Below are 20,737 nucleotides of genomic sequence, written 5' to 3'. Positions count from 1 at the left end.
TTAAATGAGGTAATGCATATGGCTTTCCTAATTATAATTAAGTATAGTGATTTCAGAATGTCAAAATGGTGAAATGTAGGCATGTATCAGAGACTTTCACATCACTAAGACATTTCAGGTCTTCCAGCTTTGTAATCACTTGCCTGGTGAAACAGCTCTTTGATAACTTTCCCCTGGACAAGTCATGCCCAGTGTTTGGCACACACTCGCTGCTATGAATAACTTAGTAGATGAGAGACAATGAAGTGCTTAAAGATAAAAGAAATCAGAGCTCAAAGAAACTAGAGAAAATAATTTACTCCTTTATTTTTGACATCCATGTACCTTTACCTGAATTTGAGGTTGAAGGAGCCAGAGAAGGTAGGTGGTTAACATCCATGGAAAACATGCAGAAGGGCTGAGGCTGAGGCTCTGGACATTCCCTTTACTTTCTAAGAGCCCCTAGCACGAGCATAAATAGGTCTTTATTGTTCTACTTTTCTTTCCCAGTGAAATCATGTAGATGGGCCTGCTTTGCGTGCCTCTCTGTTTTTCTTTCCTATGAAACCATGTAGGGGGGAAAGTAGTTGGCATTTTTTTATCCTTTTCCTTTAGTTGTTTTATATCCAATATAATCTCAACCCTTCCTCATTTAGCATGCCTTCCCTCTATTCAAGGAACAGACCATAATTCCTCCAGTCTTAAGTCAGCAGCCTCTTTGTCTTATGAAATCAAAGCCACGATCTACATTGCAAACAACAAAAGACTAATGTTTCGCAGAAGGGTAATTGGGGGAGTATAGATCTAACACAGTGGCATCTCCCACTCCTATGGGTGTGAGCACAGAGGGGGCTCTGGTGCTGACAGTGGGAGCGCGTGGGCAGGTATCCCCCTTCCAAGGAACCACCACCTTCTATGAAGTACTTTCATGATCAGGGAACCTGGCACCAAAAAGAAATTAAAAAAAACCGAAACATTGTCTGCTCCTCTGCTTACACCATCTCTACTACACCATATTCAATCATCCCAATATTGGTAAATGCAAACTTTTGGAACAAGTATGAAGACATTTGTGTTTAAAAAAAAACAGAAAATTGGCCTAGTGTGGTGGCTCATGCCTGTGATCCTAGCACTCTGGGGGCTGAGGTAGGAAGGTCACCTGAGCTCAGGAGATCCAGAACAGCCCGAGGAAGAATGAGACTCCATCTACTAAAAACAGAAAACATTAGCTGGGTATTGTGGTGGGGGCCTATAGTCTCAACTACTTGGGAGCCTGGGGCAGGAGGATTGCTTGAACCCAGGAGTCTGAGGTTGCTGTGAGCTAGGCTGACACCCTGGCACTCTAGCCTGTCTAGGGTAACAGAATGAGAGCCTGTGTTACAAAAACAAAATCAGGAATGCACGCTCATCATAATATGTTACCACATTTCATCAGCTTTTTCTAGAGGTTTCCCAGTCATCATAGAGCCCAAAACTATCTATATGATTTAAAGGAACAAGTTATTTATAATAAAAACTGTACTCGATTTTCCAAATATTTCCACTAAGCAAGGAAAAAAGAAGCAAGCAAGGAAGAGGTGGTAGGAAGAAGATAGTTTTGTTCCCCTCACACTCAGTTACAAAGATTTCTTCATTTTCTTTTCAAAAAAATAAGCAATGTAAAACACAAACATTTTAAACACAAGATTTCTTTTTATTTCTGTTTTCTCTTCATTTCTGACATCTGGGACCTTCGGTAAACCTCGTGTTGTTTGAAGCAGGCCTGGTGCTCACAACTAGGCCATGTTACCCTGTCAGACAGAAGCAATCCTGCAGAGCACCGGCCTCAGACGAGGTCACTCCTAGACAGTGTCAAAGTGAGACAAGCAAGGCCACTTCATTATTTTGTGTGAACACAGACAAAAACAAAGCACTGCGCAAACCATAGAATACTGAATATTCTCTCTTCTCACTAACATGAGTGACCCCTGTTTCTTTCTTTCTGTTTTTTGGGGGGTTTTTTGCCATTTTTGGCCGAGGCCAGGTTTGAACTCACTACCTCCGGTATATGGGGCCAGCACCCTACTCCTTTGAGCCACAGGCGCTGCCCTGACCACTGTTTCTTTAGGAAGTCCAGCACTATCCTTGTAGCCTCAGAGCGTACATTCAAGACGCTCAGTGGATCCCCGAAACCACACACAGTATCAAATTTTCTGTATACTGTATATGGTTATTTCTTGATCTGATAACTAAGATGGCTACTAAGTGACTAATGGGATGGAGCCAAACATCATGAGATTTTACTGTGCTACTAAGAATGGCGTGTGACTTAAAACTTACAAATTGTCCATTTCTGGAATTTTCTATTTAATGTTTTTGGACTGCAGTTGACCATAGATAACAGAAGCCATGGGAAGCAAAGCCATGGGCAATAGGGGACTACTTAAAAGCTGTGGCTTCAGTCTAGTCTGGATAGATTTTTAAAGATTCAAAATCATAAGATGACTATCCCTTCCAGACAACATCTTATCCAGAGTTAATCTCTGTTGTCTAAGACTGTCTTTCTGGGATGCCCTGGTGTGTCTTCTTTCTCCCAGCGATGGGTAACAAAGTATTTAAACTCCAGCTATGTTCCAAAGTCTTCAGCTGGAGGTCATTGATAAGTATTATTCACTCATTTCACATATAAGAAGAAGGATGCCCAGAGAGGTTTTAAAAATTCTAGTAGCATCCGGATTGGAATTCAGATCTTTTTTTAAGAAGCTCAAAACTATAAAAAAAATATGCCTTGATCTTCCTTGCATATATTACATAGACTACCTCTGTGGTATTATGTAAGGCAGGCGAGTCCAACCATTTTTCTTTCTGCCACACATTGGAAAAATAAAGAGTTGTCTTGTGCTACACATTAAATACACAAACATTTATTTGTGAAAACAAATGTGAAAGCTGACCAGCAGAAGCACATATACATACTTACTGCAATACATACTTTCTATACATACTTTCTACAATATCCAAGAGAAGCAGACCAGTCCTCAAGTAATCTGCACATTGTCCATTGGCCAGAGGTTGGACACCCCTGAATAAGGCACTCTCATCTTCTTGGTCCTTCTTCTGCAGCTGAACCCAAAACCTGGAAACGCTTCATTATTAGTCTATTCCTTTGGGTTAAGGAACTGACTATGGCATGAAAGTAATTTAACCCTTGATTCCTTCTTACTTAACGTGTCAGATCATTTCCCTTTTAGTATCATTGCCAAGGCAGTATAATAATACATTGAGATAGAGGGTGGAAGTACTGGGGGTATAACAGTGGGCTGGCTACTTAGATGGTCGTAGATCTTGAGACGTCATCACAATAGGAGGTCTGAGAATCTGGGTTGAAGCAGCATGGAAGGTCCACAAGTCAGGGTAGCATGTGAGGAACTGAAGAAGCACTGAAAATAAAATTCATCAACTTTCCATTCTGTACCTAGGACTGACTTTGCTTATTTCAACTTAGGCTAAGAGTTCAGAGATGTAGGTTCTAACCCTGCCTATGCTAGTTGCTTGATTCTTTTTTTTTTTTTGTAGAGATGGAGTCTCACTTTATGGTCCTCGGTAGAGTGCCATGGCATCACACAGCTCACAGCAACCTCCAACTCCTGGGCTTAAGCGATTCTCCTGCCTCAGCCTCCCGAGTAGCTGGGACTACAGGCGCCCGCCACAACACCCGGCTATTTTTTGGTTGCAGTTCAGCCGGGGCTGGGTTTGAACCTGCCACCCTCGGTATATGGGGCCGGCGCCTTACCGACTGAGCCACAGGCGCCACCCTGCTTGATTCTTTTTGATAAGACTCTAAATCTTCTGGACTCAGTAAAAGCAGCATCTTGAGACCCCAATCCACCATGGAAGCTCCTCTATGAGTGTATGCTTACATGGTAAGATGATATTTAAACAGTTAAGGGCTCTTTCTGATTGTAGTTCTTATCTTTTTGTCTATTGTTTAACCAACATTTATTAAGCAGCTCCTGTTCTTAAATGTGTGCTAAATTCTACAGAAATAAAGAACGTGGTTTCTCCCCGGCAGCAATGGATAAACAGAATCCTACTTCTAGCTTTCTGGGTACTCACTACTTAAACATATTTTGTATAATTGCTGTTGAAAAAGAATGTGAAAAGTTTCCAAGATATGTGCTCACATCTGTTCATCTATTGGATGTTATAGAAAATAAGGTTGAGTCCAGAAAAAACATAACTTACTTTCTTTCTAGCTCTGAAAGCCCAGAATAAGGCTTTCAACCACAGTAAATGCTCAATGTATACAAGTATCTGTCTTAAAAATATAATAATTGCAAATGTGGTAACAGGGCAACAAAGAAAAGGGAATCGATATCTAATTTGCAAACAAGAGTATGTGAGCCAGATGTCATTAGTGCTATGAATTTGCAATTGCTTATCTTAGGACACATAAGCTTAACATAATTTCAGTGGGAAACACTTGGAACCAAAGAACACATCTTGCAAGATGCTGTTTTACTAAATGTTTTTTAAAAATACTTTCTGGCCTTATGCAGGTACTTGAAAGTTTTAGTTAGAAATTAAAATTAGGCAGAATGGTTATTCAGTAGAACTCTAGAATTCTTTCTTTGGGGATGTTTAAGAAAGATACTATGATTATTTGTGTATGTTTTTTAATATCTGTACCTGTTTCTCTTTTTTTAGTTTTTGTTTTTTTGAGACAGAGTATTACGCCCTCTGTAGAGTGCTGTGGCATCACAGCTCACAGCAATCTCAACCTCCTGGGCTCAAGCAATTCTCTTGCCTCAGCCTCCCAAGCAGCTGGGACTACAGGCGCGTGCCACAACACCTGGATATTTTTATTTTTTGGTTGTAGTTGTCATTGTTGTTTGGCAGGCCTGAGCTGGATTTGAACCCAACAGCTCCGGCGCACGTGGCCAGTGCCCCAGCCACTGAGCTATAGACGCCGAGCCTACACCTGTCTCTTTTGTACATAGAAAAAGATAATCAAGGAAAATATTTTACTTAGAATCTTTTGTTCACATTGTATCTCCCCCAGCGCACAACCTTCACCCCACCTAACACACTTTTGGTTTGGTTTTTCCTAGTTTGAAACTGTCATTGAGGTGCTATGGCAAGTTCCTTGAAGGTTATGTCAATATTATTCAGGTTCACGACCCTCTCTTCCATTTTTTCTAATTCAATTGTTATTCTACCAAATGATTTTTCAAAAAGAAAGAAAGAAAGAAAGAAAGAAAGAAAGAAAGAAAGAGAAAGAAAGAAAGAAAGAAAGAAAGAAAGAAAGAAAGAAAGAAAGAAAGAAAAGCGATGATGTCCCTTTAAGTGGCAAGACACACATTAGTTAATTAAAAAAATAAAAAAGCAGGGTGCCTCTGGCTACTGCCACTGACTTGGCACTAAAGGAAAAGGATAAATCAGTTTTCTCTTCCAAGGATTGCTCTTTCTGTTTCCCCTTGGTCCTCTCTGTTCCCACCTATCACCTACAGCTGTCAGCCTTGGGCCAGGAAGGCCATAAAATCAAGCAACTACCTTCAAGTAAAATCAGCTAGCAAGGAATTTAGATGAGGCCCTTTGGAGAGCTTCCTGGACATTTTCAAGCATCTCTGAACCTTTAAGGAGGCACTGTAGCAGTGAGGGAGATTTTACCATCACCCAGGCTAATTCCACTTGACTGAAGTGTACTAGTCACCAACCCAAGACTTCACAGGAATAAAATGCCACACTCAAATCAATTTGAAGTAACTTTGCATATTCACTTTTTCGCGTGAGTCATTAGTCAGATCACAGATAGAGAATTTCTATTCTTTTTTTTTTTTTTTTGCCTCTATGTGCATACTCATAGACTGTGATGATTCATAAAAGAATTAGCAAAATAACAAGGATTCGAGAAACCTAAAGACTAGATGATTACTTACAAGTGTTTGAAAAACTGTCATATATAATCAAAGTTAATTTATTAAATATTTTCTCCAGAGGTAAGATATGCTTAAAAGGATATCTTTTAAGATATCTTTAAAAGATATCTTAAGGATATCTTCTAGACAGAAGTTTTGAGGAGACAGACTTTGGCTTAAATTTTAATTTATAAACTAAAATTTTCTAATAATGAGTTAAACTACCAAGGTGTTAAATTTTCTGTAGAGGTGTTCAAGCAGAGATTGAATAACCATTAAAAAAAGAAAGAGAGAGAGACAGAGAGAAAATCATAGAACCTTCTTATATTTACAGGGAGTTGAATTAACTTAATCTTTCAACTCTGATCTTTTAATTTTTTTATTCTTCCCATTTTTTTCAGTGTTGTCATACATGACAGTATCTGACACATGATATCACCGTTACAAATTTGTTTAAAATAAGAAATTTCTTAAGGGAACGTCACTGATTCTGTAAGGAGAATTTTAAATGTTATTGTTATTGTGGAAAAATGTGAAGTTAAAGATACACTTGGAGAACTTCTGATCAAAGTGAGAGTGTTGATTATAGGGAAAAAGTAAAGAAGGACTGTCAAGGAAAATATCCCTCCCTGGGGCATAGAACATTTTAGATTCTTCCAATTTATATGTGCATTTTAATGAATAAACTCAATAAAAATTTTGGATTACATAATTAATTTAACCCATATGAATAAATTCAATAAAAATTTTGGATTACATAATGAATTTAACCCATAGTACATGCTGTTTTAAGAGGCAAGAATATATTATAAAAGCTTTTCTAATGTTTACTGAATGGGTGGCCTCTGTCTTCTTTGAAAGACCAAAGGAAGAATGAAATCATTTCTTAGCTGTGAACTACATCACCTTTTGCTCTAAAGAATTCAAATAATTTGTTTTTAGTTGAATTTTTTTTTTTTTTCAAATGTCACTGCCCTAGTCTGCTTATTTCTTTTCTTTCTTTCTTTCTTTTTTTTTTTTTTTTTGAGACAGAATCTCACTATGTTGCCCTGGGTAGAATGCCGTGGCGTCACAACTCACAGCGAGCTCAAACTCTCGGGCTCAAGTGATTCTCTTGCCTCAGCCTCCCAAGAAGCTGGGACTATAGGCACCCGCCACAATGCCTGGCTATTTTTTGTTGCAGTTGTCGTTGTTTAGCTGGCCCGGGCTGGGTTTGAACCCACTAGCCTTGGTGTGTGTGGTTGCTTACTTCTTAAGGTACCTGTTTACCATTCATTATTAAACGAGGAGATCGAATTTTATTTAGATTATGAGACTTTGCAAGTAAATTAGATGAATAATGTCGAGTCGATCTCCCTCCCTTTTAAGCAATCCTTCCTAAATATACCCTTTATTTCAAGGAAATGCAATTAAATACAATAAATAAAATAAATACAATTTATTATTCTTAACACAGCCTCAGTCTGATCTAATTTGTGTAAAGAGAATACACAATTAGACTGTAACAATAAGCCACCTGGGACAGCATTTCTGATTGAACCTTTCTTTTGACATACTCCTCTACACCCCACCCTCAATTCAGGCAATCTTACACCTTACCTTTGCTGCATTCATAGAAAAAATAAGCAGGGAGGACGATAGTTAGATGCAGAAAAAGGCAATACTAACGAATTAATATACATGCTCTGACAATTAAGTTCATGAACTCATCCTAGAAAAATTGCTACATATCCTATTGCTGAATATCACTGAGTCACCAGATGGCCAAACAGAGTCCTTCGAAGGTGACTATAGTGATACTCAGCAATGAGGTATATAGCACTTTTTCCATGAACTTAATTGCCAGACTGCGTCTGATAACAGCTCTGATGTCTGTTTCAAACTTGCTTTGAAGGGTAGATTAGGTGGAGGTATCAGTGCTTGGCTTCCTAAGGCGAGTACCTACAGTGGTGTTCAGCAATGAGGTAAGAGGTACTTTTAGTAGGATGAGTTCATGAATTTAATTGTCTGTCCTGGTACATGTTTCAATAGAATTTTTTTGGCAATTTTTTCTTCATGACAGTGCCAAATAAGTATGTCAGTGAAACTCAATTTTATTATTTTAGTGAATAATGGCTTAGAATTCCTGGACCTACAGTAATCAGATAAAGGATTTTTTGGAAACTGGTAAAACTTAAGATAACTTGATAAAAATCAAAGTGGCATGTACCCATTCCAAAGTGTGAAAGAATGGACAGGCCATTAATATTCATTGAGCATCTGCTGGCAGCCTCTTGGCAGAGACTATTTCATTCCACTTTTCTTTTATTTTCCTTTTCGCCGTTTGGCCTGTCTAATAACCCTGAGAAGTAAATTCTGTCATCTGTGTTCATTCAGGGAAGGAAAATGAAGCGCCAGGAAGTTTAAAGAACAATTTGTTCAAGGTGACATATCTGGTAAGTTACATTTTTCTTCAGCGTTCAAACCCAAGATCCCTCATTTCTAAGGCCTGGGCAGGGGCCCTGGAAGGAAATAAACCATGTCACTAAATAAGCTTGAAAAAGAATTCCAGATGCTGTCATAGGAGGGGTGTGTCTTGGCCCCTGTTTGGGGACCATGACTTGACACACTCCCGATTACCACCTAGGGCTATTATGACATATAAGTAAGAAAAGAGATTGGAAGTCCCTTTGAAATGTTGGTGCTGAATACTGGATGAGAGTGTAATTTCACTGCAGGTGCTCACGCTGAGGGTTCTAGCAGCCCTGGTTCAACACTGTGGGAATGCATCTTCAATTAGGAGTTGATAGGCACTTGCATATCTTTGAGGAAATGGGGGGGGGCAGTGGGTAGGAAGGAGTTGTTGAAAACCAGCAAGAGCTGAAGAGCTCGAATCTAAAAATATATAGGGAATAAAGCAGGCTCTGCACGCCACACTTTCAGCCCCATCAAGTACTCACGCTGCAAACAGTCGGCGTTTAGGAGGTCCTGACACTTTTCGTGGCACTTCACCCCACACTCCAGACACTTCACTCCTTGCCGAGCAATGCCCCAGAGAAGGCCTTCACACTCGTAGCAGTAGGTGGGCGTGGTGGCTGTCCAGACCTCAAAATTGTGTGGTGTGGTGGATGACATGGGGTAGATCAACGCCTGCAAGGTCTTCTTGAAGACATGCATTTTCTGTGAAGATGAGAGAAGTTCCCAATGCAAGCCTAATCAGTGGATCTGGAGAATTTTGACATGAAACAAACCATTTTTTTTTTACTTTTCCCAAATATGCTATTTTCAGAGACTACCTGGATCGTTGATTTAAATGACAATAAGCATAATAACTCTGCTGACTCATTCTTCTCGAATTGCTTTCAGGCCTAATTCAGTTGCTAGAACACAAGGAATTCCCTAATCTTTTAGATGGGACTGGGCTCCACCACCCTGCAGCCGCTTCATAGCAGCATACAGTTCTAATTACTTCATAGTGGCTATGTTCCCATATTCCTACGAGAATATCAACTCCACCCATCTTTTGCATTCTACCTTGACCCTCCCTGATACTTCACCACTTCCCAGCTACAAGGAATTCTTCTTCTATAATTTATTCTGCAGAGAACTGCTTTCAGTACCTATCACCTAGGAAGGATTTCATTAACTCATTAATAAGAAAGCGTAGTAGTAGATAAAGGTTTAATGGGAGGCTTTCTCATGGTGCTCGGTATTGCAAAAGCAGATAATTTATAATACCACATGGAAGGACTTTCCAATGATGGCTACTAGTGAGGTGGAAAAATCTAAATAGTAGCCAGGAGACCTGTGTTCCCCAGCATAGGTCTGGTACATGATATGAAAAATAGATTTCTTTAGGCAGAACTATCTTCCATCTTTCTCTCCTTATACCTAAACAGTACTGGCCATTGTTCCTGGCACATGTAAATATTGGCATTGTTCCTGTAATATTACATATATATTTAAATGTTACATTTATGAAAAACAAGTAAACGTCCTGGCACTTCTGAGTCTTATAATTTATATAGGGATGAAAAGTCTCTAAACTCTCTTTCCTTGGCTCGGTGCCTGTAGCTCAGCAGCTAGGGCGCCAGCCACATACATCAGCACTGGTGGGTTTGAATCTAGCCCAGGCCTGCCAAACAAAGACAACTACAACCAAAAAAAAAAATAGCAGGGCATTCTGGGGGGCGCCTGTAGTCCCAGCTACTTGGGAGGCTGAGGCAAGGGAATCGCTTAAGCCCAAGAATTTGAGGTTGCTGTGAACTGTGACACCATGGCACTCTACCTAGGGCGACAGCTTGAGACTCTTTCTCCAAAAATAAAAATAAAAATAAAACTTACTTTCCTCCTCTGTTTTGGTAATTGTTTTGAAGATCAAATTATATAATGGTAACAAAAATAGTCTTTAGAATTCAAAATAGTAAATAAATTCTAAGTACTGACATCTGTGGTAGAGTTAAAAACAAAACAAAACACCCAAACCTAGGCTGATAGATAAGAGAGTGGATTGGACGAGTTCCCCTCTATGCTTCTGTATTTTTTTTACTCTGCAGGTGACTTTCTGAGAGAAAGACCAGCATTCTCCTAGGTTATGTTTACAGACAATTTCACAAAACTGCCTGATTTATAATGAATGGATATTTACCTGAATCCTGCAGGAACCATGCTGTTAAGTAATAGTAGAAGGGAACCGTTTATATTTTGTATTAATTATTCTTAAATATCATTTTAGAATATCTTCCCACAGTGTTGAAATGACCAAATTTCCATTATTTTTCAACTCCACAGGATGATAACAGCATCTCCCTTTATTAGTATATCCCCTCCACTGTGTGTTTTCCCAGAATATATTTGATAATGGTATTAAGGAGGTTCCCTATCAGGGAGTCAAGTTTTGCTAAAACTTTTTTTAAATTTTACATCTTTTGGGTTTACCTGGATGGAGTTGAAGAACATTCTCCTTAGTAAAGTACCTCAAGAATGCGAAAGCAAGCACCCCAGTTACTCAATACTAATTTGAAACTAGTAAATTAACATCTACAGGCCCACAATTAAATTCAAAAAGGGGAGGGCAGGGAAGAGGCGGGGGGGGGCTTTGATATGCTCCCACTTAATACAATGTAGGGATCTATGGCACACCTCATGGGTGAAGGGCTCAACTACAACTCAGGTATTACCTAAACAGATGCAGACAATGTACCTAGTTGTGTGCACCCTCATATTAATCTGAAATGTTTTTTAAAAGAAAAAAACATTTTTCTAACTTTGAACAGCTAGCTCCATTTACCTAATTAAGGTCTTATCAATTGAAAGGAGTTTATATACTTATATACTTAAGCCAGTCTTCAGAGAAGCAGGGTGGTCATACATGGACATCGCTCAAGTGGGAGACCCTAGTATGTAGTATAAGAGTTTATGCAGATTCAAAACTGGATACATTATTTTTTGTATAAAGACAGCCTGAGCCACGTGCACGTACATTTCTTGGCTTCAATTCATAATGAAGATGTCTTACAAGGAAGTGTTGAGAGTTCTTTGTAAATTAGGAGCATGTATTATTCATCTTTGCCTCCCCTTTAACGCCATCATTGTGAGTAACTCCAGTATCATTAGAGTGAATTGAATGATCTTTGGCCTAACAGATTTTTCATTAGCCATCCACAGATAGTCTCCTGTTCTAGCCCAGATGAGGGGCCTGGGGTTTATGTGTATGTGGGCATGTATGGTCTAGCTGAAAACTAAGGAAGGAATTCAGTTATATCTACTTTCAGTTGAATCCAGCAATTGGTTGTTCGTCTTAATGAGAGAAATATTAACTATTATTATAATTAAATGGAATATGAAATGAGAACAGAACAGAGAATGCTAATGAACACAAGAAAAGTAAGAAATATACTGTATGTAAATTTAGGCAGTAGAGTTGGGCAAGGGGTTGTTTTTGAACGTGAACTTATTCACATACTGCAAGATTAAGTAAATGATGAATATATTTTATCTAATTCCCTGCGTTTACTTTCTTTTTATTGAATTCAAGTGATATATAGTCAGTGCTCTGAGTCCTTAGGTTATAGTAGGAGTAATAAATTTTATCAACACTTGCTAAAAAATTAAACATGCTGGAGGAAAATAAATCAATGTTCTGAACGGACAGCTCAGAAGGTTTCACTGTAACGTTTAGTTTGGTTTAGTTTGATTCGGTTAAAGAGCCATAATCCATTTCATGCAAAGGGAGAGTGAAGCTCATCTCAAAAAACAAGTAACATGGAAAATTTACTAGACAGAATATTGAAAATCAATTCAACAAGGACTTAATTTAAATTCTAATATTTAAGAGCTATTAAGCTGAGGAAAAAAACATCACATAACTTATTAGAGGCTCTATATACCTAGTCCTAGGGAAATAATGATAGGAATCTTTTTATTCTGGATTTCTGGGATATGGGCACGTGTTTATCAAAGCTGAAAATGATTCTAAAATAAATGACATGTGAAAACATTCCTTACTCCACCAAAGCATATGCTAGGGTGATGGTCCTTTCAGAAACATGGGAAATCAATAGCTGCGGAAAGCACATAAAGCTGCTTCTCATAGGAGAAGATTCTCGTATCTCAGGGAATGTACACTCCAAATTATTACATTTTGATAATTTCAAGAAAAAATACGTTTCTTGTGTTGAAGCATTCGTATGCTTTGTAGAAAAAAATATATATATTTACTGTATATCTTATTGTTTCTAGACAAAAGCATCAGAAATATTTGCAGAGCGAACGTTAGGTACAATGTAACCTTTGAAATTTTTTACAAACCTGACGATAGAGCAATGCTAGAAGAAGTTCCCGAGTATAAAAACAGACATAGGGGTGGCGCCTGTGGCTCAGTGAGTAGGGCGCCGGCCCCATATATCGAGGGTGGCGGGTTCAAACCCAGCCCCGGCTGAACTGCAACCAAAAAATAGCTGGGCGTTATGGCGGGCGCCTGTTGTCCCAGCTACTCGGGAGGCTGAGGCAAGAGAATCGCTTAAGCCCAGCAGTTGGAGGTTGCTGTGAGCTGTGTGAGGCCACGGCACTCTACCGAGGGCCATAAAGTGAGACTCTGTCTCTACAAAAAAAAAAAAAAAAGAATGCTTTAAAAAAAAAACAAAAACCAGACATAGTTTGGGGGCTGATTTACACAGGACAATAATCAGCAGGTGACACTGACTATAAAAGCTAATGAAAATGAACTGCCTTTTCTATTCATAACTACCTGAGGAAAGTATAACAAGTCCGAGAAATAAAGCAATTGGGCATCCTGCCAAGAAGACCTTCTTGGGTGAAGAAGGTCTTTTCTCAGCAGCAAAATCATACCAGATCAAACAGGATTGTGAGCAGGGGAGAGAATGTGGGATTTTTGTGGAACAAGGCAAAAAGAGCAAGAAGCACTGAGTAAAATATGGCAGAAGAAAACAAGGGGAAACCCTAAAATTTGCCATAGATCACGGCACTTGGAAGCCGGTAGTTTACCATTAGGAATGATTTTACCTCTTTCATGTTTACATGGATAGAGCTGGAACATATTCTTCTTAGCACAGTATCTCAAGAATGGAAGAAAAAGTATCCAATGTATTCAGCCCTACTATGAAACCAAGTTATAGCATTCATATGAAAGCTATAACCCACTTATAGCCCAAGAATATGCGGAAAGGGGAGAGAGGGGAGGGGAGTGGGGAGGATGGGTGGAGCGCGGGTAATTGGTGGGACCACACCTGCGGTGCATCTTACAAGGATACATGTGAAACTTACTAAATGCAGAATACAAATGTCTTAGCACAATAATTAGTACGTGAAGGTTATGTTAACCAGTTTGATGAAAATATTTCAAATTGCATATAAAACCAGCACATTGCACCCCACGATTGCATTAATGTACACAGCTATGATTTAATAAAAAAAAAAAAAAAGGGGGCGGCGCCTATGGCTCAAAGGAGTAAGGCACGGGTCCCATATGCTGGAGGTGACAGGTTCAAACCCAGCCCCAGCAAAAAAAAAAAAAAAAAAAAAGGAAAGAAAATACCTCTTTAGAAAAATGTGTATCAGAGCAGGCAGATAGATATTTACCTATGGGTAATAACTGAAGAGAAAAGATGGAACGAGAACGTTATCAAGACAAGGTCTATGGCCTGAGTAAACCATTTCAAACCTGACACACGGAGGGAATATTCTTAAGAACAAACAGAAACCTAATTACTGGGATTAGGATCAAAGCAGAGGGATTTGGCACTATCAGTGACTTGTTCCTGCACTCTTCAAATCTTCTAAAAGAAATATATATTATTTTCTAAAAAGTGTATTTAAGATTATAATTAGGTACATACTCATTGTAATAATAATTTATATATTCAATTTAATGTTTCTGTTAGGCATAATTCAATATATGCCTTCTAATATTTTTTTCTATATATAAGCAGGATGTGAGACTTTTGCAACTAGTAAAATATCATTGTTACATTGCTTAAGTGATTCCAACAAAGAAGGCAATTTCTAGTGCGTGCAGACTTCGTTTTGAGTTGTAGAAAGAGTGAGAAACGTTTTTACTCTCTGATAAGCCTCTCTAGCCAGCTATAACCTATAGACTACAAGGGGAGGAGGGGATGTTCATATCCTAGACTAGACAAATATTTTGTTACAAGTCCTCACTCTAAAAATTAAATTTAAAGCGAGTTACACTAACATATCACTTTTGGAACAACTGGAACACTGAACGAAAATGAACTGCCTTTTCTATTCATAACTACCTAAGGAAAGTATAACAAGTCCGAGAAATAAAGCAATTGGGCATCCTGCCAAGAACAATGACTAGCGTTTTTTTGGACCATAAATATTCTAATCTACCAACTGTTAAGAATTGTAACAGGAACAAAGCTTGTCTGCCTCCATTTGCCATATTCTTTCTTTTCTCCCTTACTGTGCTAACAAATAACGAAATTAATGAAGCTCTATTTTCCTCCTCATCCTGTGGGTTTTCCTGGGGTTATGTAAACGATCCCTTTTCTACACTCCAAATTATTACATTTTGATAATTTCAAGAAAAAGTATGTTTCTCGTGTTGAAGGATTCGTATGCTTTGTAGAAAAAATATATATATTTACTGTATAAGTATATATCTTATTGTTTCTAGACAAAAGCATCAGAAATATTTGCAGAGCAAACGTTAGGTACGATGTAACCTTTAAAATTTGTTATAAACCTAACGATAGAGCAATGCTAGAAGTTCCCGAGTATAAAACCAGACATAGTTTGGGGGCTGATTTACACAGGAGAATAATCAGCAGGTGACACTGACTATAAAAGCTAAAATTACTCAGGTTTTTTTTTTTTTTATTGTAGAAATTATAGAGACTAAAAGTTATATGTCTATCCCTATAAGAATGTAAGTTAAGTTGCTTTTACTACTATTGTTTTATATCAGATACTAATTAATATTCTCCTATGTAACTTGTGGAGTGAGTCCAAATAAAGAGGGTAGAACAATGGGACACTGGCTGATTCACTAGTGCAAGGAGAGCCCAGGACAGAGGATGCCCTCTGTTGTGACCTGGCACACAGTCTGAAAACATAGTAGGAGAGAGTCTCCATGTATTACGAATGTCTTTTTCTTTCTCAAATTCAAACTGAAAATGAACATGCTTATATAAATGATGAAGGTGTTTCGAGATCACTAATTTATTAAATATGAAGCTAAAAATGGGTGTGAATTTCTCCCTGGGGGGAAAGTCAGCCATTTTAATGCAGAAAGTTTAATTTTTAACCACTGGAGTGGAAACTGAGGTTTTATTTACCTCTTGGCCACAAGAGAGGAGTTCTCTTTTATAGCCCCAAAGGGTTACTATTTCTGAGCAGGAATTCAGAGTACCTGAGTGTGCTGTGAGCCTACGGCCCTGACTGGACTCGGAATGTTAGACGGGGATTCTGAGCAGCTTTCTTCTTCCATGTTATTTGTCTGGTGTCAGGCCAGGCATAGGGCTGGGGTCTGATCTCCTGATTAGCCCCTCACGTAGCTCTTTCTTGGGCCGGAATCCTGCTATTGGAAGAATGACCCCTCCATTCTCCTAGACAAACTTCCTCTCACTGAAAATTGACACTTTCTGGAAGTCTGGCATTAGACCAGCCCTTCTTAAGATGCCCATTTACCCAGATAGAACAAACAGGGCTCTAACATCCATTTTCGAGTTGGTGATTTGACTTAATTCCCTCTACCTGACTTTCCCACAACCCTCATCTGACACTCTTGATTTAAACACTCCTGCCTACGAAAAATTTCCATTGTAACTTGCAGCAACAATGGGTACGTCACTAAATAGCTCAGTCCCCTCCCCACTATATTCATTTTTATCTGAGTTGTTTCTTCACAGCTTTATTTCCAGTCTGAAACAATGTCTGACACATAGCAGTCAACAAGTATGTGTTGAATTATTAAAGGTATCTGCTTTGATTGACCACAGCAAGGAAACAGTCACTCTGAGAAAGCAAGCACAAGGACAGAAAGGAGACTTCCAGGCAGCCTCGTGTGGAGTACGGGTATTAGATGGGTTATTCCTTCTTGAATTATTAAGCCATAGGGAAAATTTAAGAAACCATAGTTCTTAATGGCTTATTAGACTGAGATTCCCAGTCAGTCTCAATAGCGCCCAGTGGGTGAGGTGGCATTGGTGGTGATAGGGCATCTGGAACAACCTGCCAAAGCAGTGTTCGTGGGGGCAGTGCTGGACAACCCACTGTCTTCTTGCATCGGGTGTTAGAGCCCCTTCCTTCCTCGAAAGAGATGACTGAATATTTCACTGTACATCTCTTTAATTAAAATTGAAGCGCTACCATTTGTTATTTTCCACATCACCAAGCCATTTTCCTTCTTGCAGAGGCAGATATTTCATGCTTTCACATCGAGGCTGCCTAGAAAGACTTTCAGCACCAAGGGCTGGAAATTATTTGCTTCAGCATTTATGTTAGTTGCCCATGTAATGACTGACTGTGACAGCTTGTCAACAGTGACATTTAATATGCCTGTTGTACAGAAGTCATACTTCATTTATTTTTTGAGACATGAGCCCCAGGGAAATGGGCTTTATGAATTTGAGAGGGGGCTCTGTTCATCCATCCAGCACCAACATAGGAAAGTCTTTTACTGAGGCCTTTGAAGCTAAAGGAGTAAAGTGATCTTTTTAAGTTGCTAAAAAACACACCAAATAGCTAATTTAACCATAAAGGAAGGAGGTGTTCCCTGTCCAGCACCTCAGAAAATACAACAGCATTACACTTTTATTTAATTTCTGTGGCTTTCCTGCTAACTTTTTATAGGAATGAGTATTCACAGTTTAAATCAAATGCCATATTTTAAAGCATAATAAAGGAATAGTGAAGAAGTTTGTCAATAAAATATTTGAACTTTGGTTATTTCCCTAAAAGATGGTTCAAGATTCAGTAAGCAATGTGGAGCTCCCTCATATACCAAAGGATGTCTACTTCTCTTGTATCTAAACCATGTTCAAAATATGACATTCCAACATAAGTCCAGTAAATAAGAATAAGACACTGGGAATGCAGTCACATTTATCTTTAATATTGTGCATAACAGAAAATATATTAACTTGCTGTAGCCTTCAGATACTAATATGGACATGTATTGTTTTACTGATGTGTGTTGGGGTAGGGGAAGATTGCTAATAGAAAAACCTAAGGAAGGTTGACTTTTGGGTGGAAGATGACAATGACAGAAAAAAGAAAGAGAATGAGAAATATAAATAATGGTTTTTAAATGTCAAGTATATAGAAAGTTAAAGTGAATAATGTAATATGTTGGTAGAACTTTTATTCTGTAAGAACAGCAAAGATGCTGAAGTTGAGGGAGGTAGGATAAGTTAGTTTCCATAAGGGGACACAGATAAATTGTCCTGAGGAAATATTCAGCTGAGGGTGTAGGACAGAGTGGCCATAGCACAACATTGGACACTGGGACAACATTATTTAAAAAAAAAAAAAAAAAAAATATATATATATATATACACACACACACGCACACACACCGCAGCTACCAGACCACACCTGAAAGCAATTAAATCAGAACTGCTGGGCATGAGACCCCAGTGGCCCACATTTTAAAGCTCCCTCAGGTGTTTGAATGAGCCAAATTTAAGAACCTCTGACCTAGATATTTGCGGCCTACTGGTATCATCTACCGAGCCAATTTCTCTCATCCAACAAGAGTTTACAGAGCCTCTGCCAAGTGCTGACCAGCCCACTAAGCAGTGGTGCTGAAAACTGTTAAAAAAGAACAACAAACAAGATAGAATGTCCCTCAAGGACATCAAACTTTAAAAGAAAAGGTTCATGTAAAATGAGCAAGTTAATGATAACAACAAAAATAATAAGACCATAAGTTCATATACATTGTTTCCCATGCTCTAGGCTGTCCTGAATGTTAAGTAAATGTCTACTTCTTTCATCCTTCTAGTTTTATTATTTTTTCACCTTATAGGTGGAGGAACTCGGGCTCAGAGAAGTTACATAACTTGCCAGACACATGTGGTAACAAGCTAATCCCACAGATGGGATTCAGACCTAGTGGACTTCACTCTTCATCATACTACCATGGAGATCCTGATTCAATGCTATAAAAGCTCAGAGGATAAAACTAATAATTCAACTGGCAGGGGAGAAGGGTGTTTGGGGAAAGCCTCATGAAAGAAGCAAAACCTAAATTATGTAAAAAAAAAAAACAAATAAGTAGGATTTTTTTCCAGGGAGAGAATAACAGGTGACCTATGTTAGGCTAGAAAGTATTTCTAAAGATGAGAAGGTGCACACAGTGTGAGAAGCAGAGGGTGATTGGGTATGATAGTGAAGCTCAGGCCCTAAGGAAGGTTGTTTGGCATCTGGAGTTCCCATGCTCCCAGTTATTGCTGGAACCTTGGCATCTCAAGCAGAAGGGTTTTCCTTCTGTGACTATGATCATATATCAGTAGTGATTGACATTGCGCCTACCAGTTCCTCGTTGTTCAGTGAAGTTCTAATCACCATAGCCAGGGACAGTCCAGATTTCCGGGCAGCCAATGTCTAAAATAAATAGAATTATGACTTATTAATACATAGAGATGTTGCCATATACATAATGTTCATCAGAAGGCACATAGAAGAATATCGGCTATCGCTGTTCGTGTTTTAGGTCATAGGGACGTACCATTTTCAGTAATCAGCCAACACATCTGGAACACGGAATCACAGGATCCTAAAACTGGAAAGACCCTGGAGATCACTGAATCAGATCCCTAAACTTTATAGAGGATGAAACTGAGGCCCAGCAAGGCAAGATGACCAGCCCAACATTTCTAGGGTAGCAAGAAGATCATGACCACTCCTGTAGTGGTCACAATCACAATTTTTTCATAAAACATGACCACTGATACAAAGCCAGCCTGACTTGGGCGATATTCCTGAATTATAATTGGTATTAGATGGTTTTTCAATTGTTCACAGTTCCCTAGAATTTTCTTACATATCTGTTCAGAATATTTTCTTCTGAGTGTTCCTTTTATCTACTGAGAATCATTATATCTGCATTTATTTTCCTTATTTAAATTCTTCTAACTTAGGTAATTTTAAATAAGAATCAAGTCCCCTTAGGTCTCATACCTATAAAACAGAAACAACATCCCCTGCTCCTACTTAAAACCATATGCAATACAATAAATTTGGCCATGCCGTAGAGAATTTTAGAAGTTAGAAGTTCCATATGAGAATATTAAATCTGATATTCCATGAGGAGCAAAGGGAAGTCACAGTGAAATAATGCATTCCTGATCATCCCTAAGCCTCATGTGGTAATAAAAGTATCTTCTCGGGCATACAGAGTAATCCACTCAGATAAAATCTGGCTCATATCTGATTAAGGATGTCAGTCTCCACTCAACCCAACCATACCATAGGAACCTATAGGAGGTTTACCTCCAAGCATTTACCCAAGATAATCTTCCATCTCTGATTAAGTAAATTGCATTTGTCTGTGTTTGTTCCTGTGGTGTACATAATCGGGTCTTTCAGAAATTAACTAAATATTACACCTTGGAGAATTCAAACTCCTTCATCTTGTATGTCTCTGTCTTTTCACTTCCCCATCTCACCCTCATTTACTCCATGAGTAAGCGCAGAGTATGCTTAAGAAGATCAGCAACTATTAATGAAATAAATCGAAAAGCACTTACCATGGCCTGAAGATTCCAGGAGTGAGAGGAAACAAAGTATGAGTAATTAGACATATGAGAGTTAAGAAAAAATACATAACAATATCAAATTAGCCAAACACTTCAAAATAATGTCCACACAACAAAGGCAGGAATCTGGGCTCATTGTACCGACGTGTCATGCTTTCCAGTCTCAGACCTTTTCAGTCAAGACCATATGTTAAAATCAAAGTGATAGTCTTAATATGCCAAGTTTTCTTAGCAAAATGAAAAATTACTTATATTCAAAATTATGCGCACTGTTGCTAAAAGGGAATTTAGGCTTCTCCGGGGGAAGTACTATTTTTCATATTATAAATTATTAAAATATGCCTATAAAAATATGAAGACATTTTGGACGACAGAAAATCCTTCCTTTTCCAGGCTTATGGACTATTTTTTTTTAATTTAGTATAGATCACTATCAGTTCTTTTCAAAGTGGTCTCAGCATATTTCATTAGAGGAGAATGATATATTCAGAGTCATGATCAGGAATAATGAAGAATTTAATGACATGGAAGCTATGGTTTTCTTTAGCTAGTAAGAGAGGTTATTGATTTGGCTAGAATTGACCTTAGTAGAATGAAGAGTGGATTGATATTATCTACCTGCTTTCTAAAGTATTC

At 38.5% G+C, this 20,737-nt stretch overlaps 1 protein-coding gene across 2 annotated transcripts in view; it reads right to left on the bottom strand.

Moving 5' to 3' along the window:
* UNC13C (unc-13 homolog C) overlaps positions 1–20,737 on the bottom strand; it is a 578,086-nt gene that overhangs the window by 357,471 nt on the left and 199,878 nt on the right. The window contains exons 5-7 of one of the 2 annotated variants that reach the window (XM_053595673.1): positions 20,093–20,098; positions 18,876–18,947; positions 8,816–9,035 (exon numbers count right to left, since the gene is read on the bottom strand). In XM_053595673.1, coding sequence (XP_053451648.1) covers positions 8,816–9,035; positions 18,876–18,947; positions 20,093–20,098 — 298 coding nt within the window. The remainder of the gene's footprint in view (positions 1–8,815; positions 9,036–18,875; positions 18,948–20,092; positions 20,099–20,737) is intronic. The other variant, XM_053595672.1, reaches the window with a different exon arrangement.

This window comes from Nycticebus coucang, chromosome 6, assembly GCF_027406575.1.
Source record: "Nycticebus coucang isolate mNycCou1 chromosome 6, mNycCou1.pri, whole genome shotgun sequence".
Lineage (NCBI taxonomy): Eukaryota > Metazoa > Chordata > Mammalia > Primates > Lorisidae > Nycticebus > Nycticebus coucang.
Note: the sequence above shows the minus strand (reverse complement) of the source record. Positions and strands in the feature narration are given on the sequence as shown.